Below are 2,567 nucleotides of genomic sequence, written 5' to 3' on the forward strand. Positions count from 1 at the left end.
AACCATAATTCAAAAAGACACATGCACCCCAATGTTCATTGCAGCTCTATTTACAATAGCCAGGACATGGAAGCAACCTAACTGTCCATCAACAGATGAATGGATAAAGAAGATGTGGCACATATATACAATGGAATATTACTCAGCCATAAAAAGAAATGAAACTGAGTTATTTGTAATGAGGTGGATAGATCTGGAGTCTGTCATACACAGTGAAGTAAGTCAGAAGGAGGAAAACAAATACCGTATGCTAACACATATATATGTAATCTAAGAAAAAAAATGTCATGAAGAGATTAGTGGTAGGATGGGAATAAAACACAGACCTACTAGAGCATGGACTTGAGGACGTGGGGAGGGGGAAGGGTAAGCTGTGACGAAGTGAGAGAGTGGCAGGGACATATATGCACTACCAAATGTAAATTAGATAGCTAGTGGGAAGCTGCCGCATAGCACAGGGAGATCACCTCTGTGCTTTGTGACCATGAGAGGGGTGGGATAGGGAGGGTGGGAGACGCAAGAGGGAAGAGATATGGGAACATATGTATATGTATAACTGATTCACTTTGTTGTAAAGGAGAAACTAACACACTATTGTAAAACAGTTATACTCCAATAAAGATGTTAAAAAAAAAAAAAAAAAAAAAACTACTCCTTACCTCATAGGTTGCGAGTCGATCTAAGTAGGTTAATAATTTCAATCTACAGCGGCAAAGCTCCTTTTGTTCCAGTGTTAACCTGTTTTGAACAACTGTATTAGGCCACTTATATTTACCTACAAGCACATTTCTCTAAGATCTAAAATAGAATGAAAATGATCAATATTCCATTATGCCTCAAATTCATGGAACAGTACACAAAAGCACAAGGGTAAAACAATACTAAATGCACTTGATTTAACTTGACGAAATAATGTACAGCAGTCGTCACTAGTAAAGAACACACTTAGATTACTAGTTATTTTAAAGAAATTACCAAATGAACAGTAATAAATCATTTACTTTGAAAAGTTCACTAATTTAAGTAGTTCTTGTCTCTTCCTGAGCTCCTTCTCCTTCTTCTTCTCAGCAGGCTCTTCATCAGGTGGGGAAAGCTCCTCGTAGGACATACTGTCAATGTCCATTTCACCAAGTAGTGTAAATCTGTGAGAAAAAAAGAAAACCCAAATCTGTGTATTTTTTTAAATTTCATGTAGTGAAGAAGTACCTTCTCCTATTTTGATTTTATTACATTGGTTTCTGCAGAAACAGAAACAAGCAATTATTTGAAAGAAAGCTTTTGCTATTTATTACAAGCAAAGCGATTCTTTCATTTATGTCCATAGGATGGGCAAAAAGTCATCAGTAATCATCACATGTAGAAACTGTGAATATCAAGAAAATGAAAACTGCTTAAGAAAACATGGGAGGTTATAGTCACCCAATGTGAAACAGCCTATGAAGAAAACGTTGCCCAGAGTTTACAATGTGAATCACTTCTACTTAAGGTCTTAAAATGGTAATGAATGTCAGTCTTATTTAAATTACTTATCAAATACACTATCACATTTACATCCCCCCAAAAGTTCCAAATGTTTGACGAACAGCAGCCCTTGTCAAATAACTTTATTACTGTTATTAACTGACATTGGTAGGGTGCTTAAAAGTTTATGAGGTGACTCCCTCTTGCGAGAGCACCGGAATCACAACAAACTGCTGAACAAGCATCGACAGAAAGACACTGGAACTCACCAAAAAAGATACCCCACATCCAAAGACAAAGGAGAAGCCACAATGAGATGGCAGGAGGGGCACAATCACAATAAAATCAAATCCCATGACCACTGGGTGGGTGACTCACAAACTGGAGAACATTTATACCACAGAAGTCCACCCACTGGAGTGAAGGTTCTGAGCCCCTCCCAGGGTCAGGCTTCCCAACCTGGGGGTCTGGCAACAGGAGGGGGAATCCCTAGAGAATCAGACTTTGAAGGCTAGTGGGATTTGACTGCAAGACTTCAACAGGGCTGGGGGAAACAGAGACTCCACTCTTGGAGGGCACACACAAAGTAGTGTGCGCATCGGGACCCAGGGGAAGGGGCAGTGACCCCATAAGAGACTGAACCAGACCTACCTGCTAGTGTTGGAGGGTCTCCTGCAGAGGCAGGGGATGGCTGCGGCATACCGTGGGGACAAGGACACTGGCAGCAGAAGTTCTGGAAAGTACTCCTTGGCGGGAGCCCTCCCAGAGTCCACCATTAGCCCCACCCAAGAGCCCAGGTAGGTTCCAGTGTTGGGTCGCCTCAGGCCAAACAACCAACAGGGAGGGAACCCAGCCCCACCCATCAGCAGACAGGCAGATTAAAGTTTTACTGAGCTCTGCCCACCAGAGCAACACCCAGCTCTACCAACCACCAGTCCCTCCCATCAGGAAACTTGCACAAGCCTCTTAGATAGCCTCATCCACCAGAGGGCAGACAGCAGAAGCAAGAAGAACTACAATCCTGCAGCCTGTGGAACAAAAACCACATTCACAGAAAGACAGACAAGATGAAAAGGCAGAGGGCTATGTACCAGATGAAGGAACAA

General features: G+C 42.2%; 1 protein-coding gene across 1 annotated transcript in view; it reads right to left on the reverse strand.

Moving 5' to 3' along the window:
• The window catches only part of NBAS (NBAS subunit of NRZ tethering complex), a 357,350-nt gene that overhangs the window by 261,182 nt on the left and 93,601 nt on the right, over positions 1-2,567 (reverse strand). Inside the window, exons 18-19 of the mRNA XM_024119119.3 lie at positions 1,002-1,142; positions 660-738 (exon numbers count right to left, since the gene is read on the reverse strand). Coding sequence (XP_023974887.1) covers positions 660-738; positions 1,002-1,142 — 220 coding nt within the window. The remainder of the gene's footprint in view (positions 1-659; positions 739-1,001; positions 1,143-2,567) is intronic.

This window comes from Physeter macrocephalus, chromosome 12 (assembly GCF_002837175.3).
Source record: "Physeter macrocephalus isolate SW-GA chromosome 12, ASM283717v5, whole genome shotgun sequence".
Classification (NCBI taxonomy): domain Eukaryota; kingdom Metazoa; phylum Chordata; class Mammalia; order Artiodactyla; family Physeteridae; genus Physeter; species Physeter macrocephalus.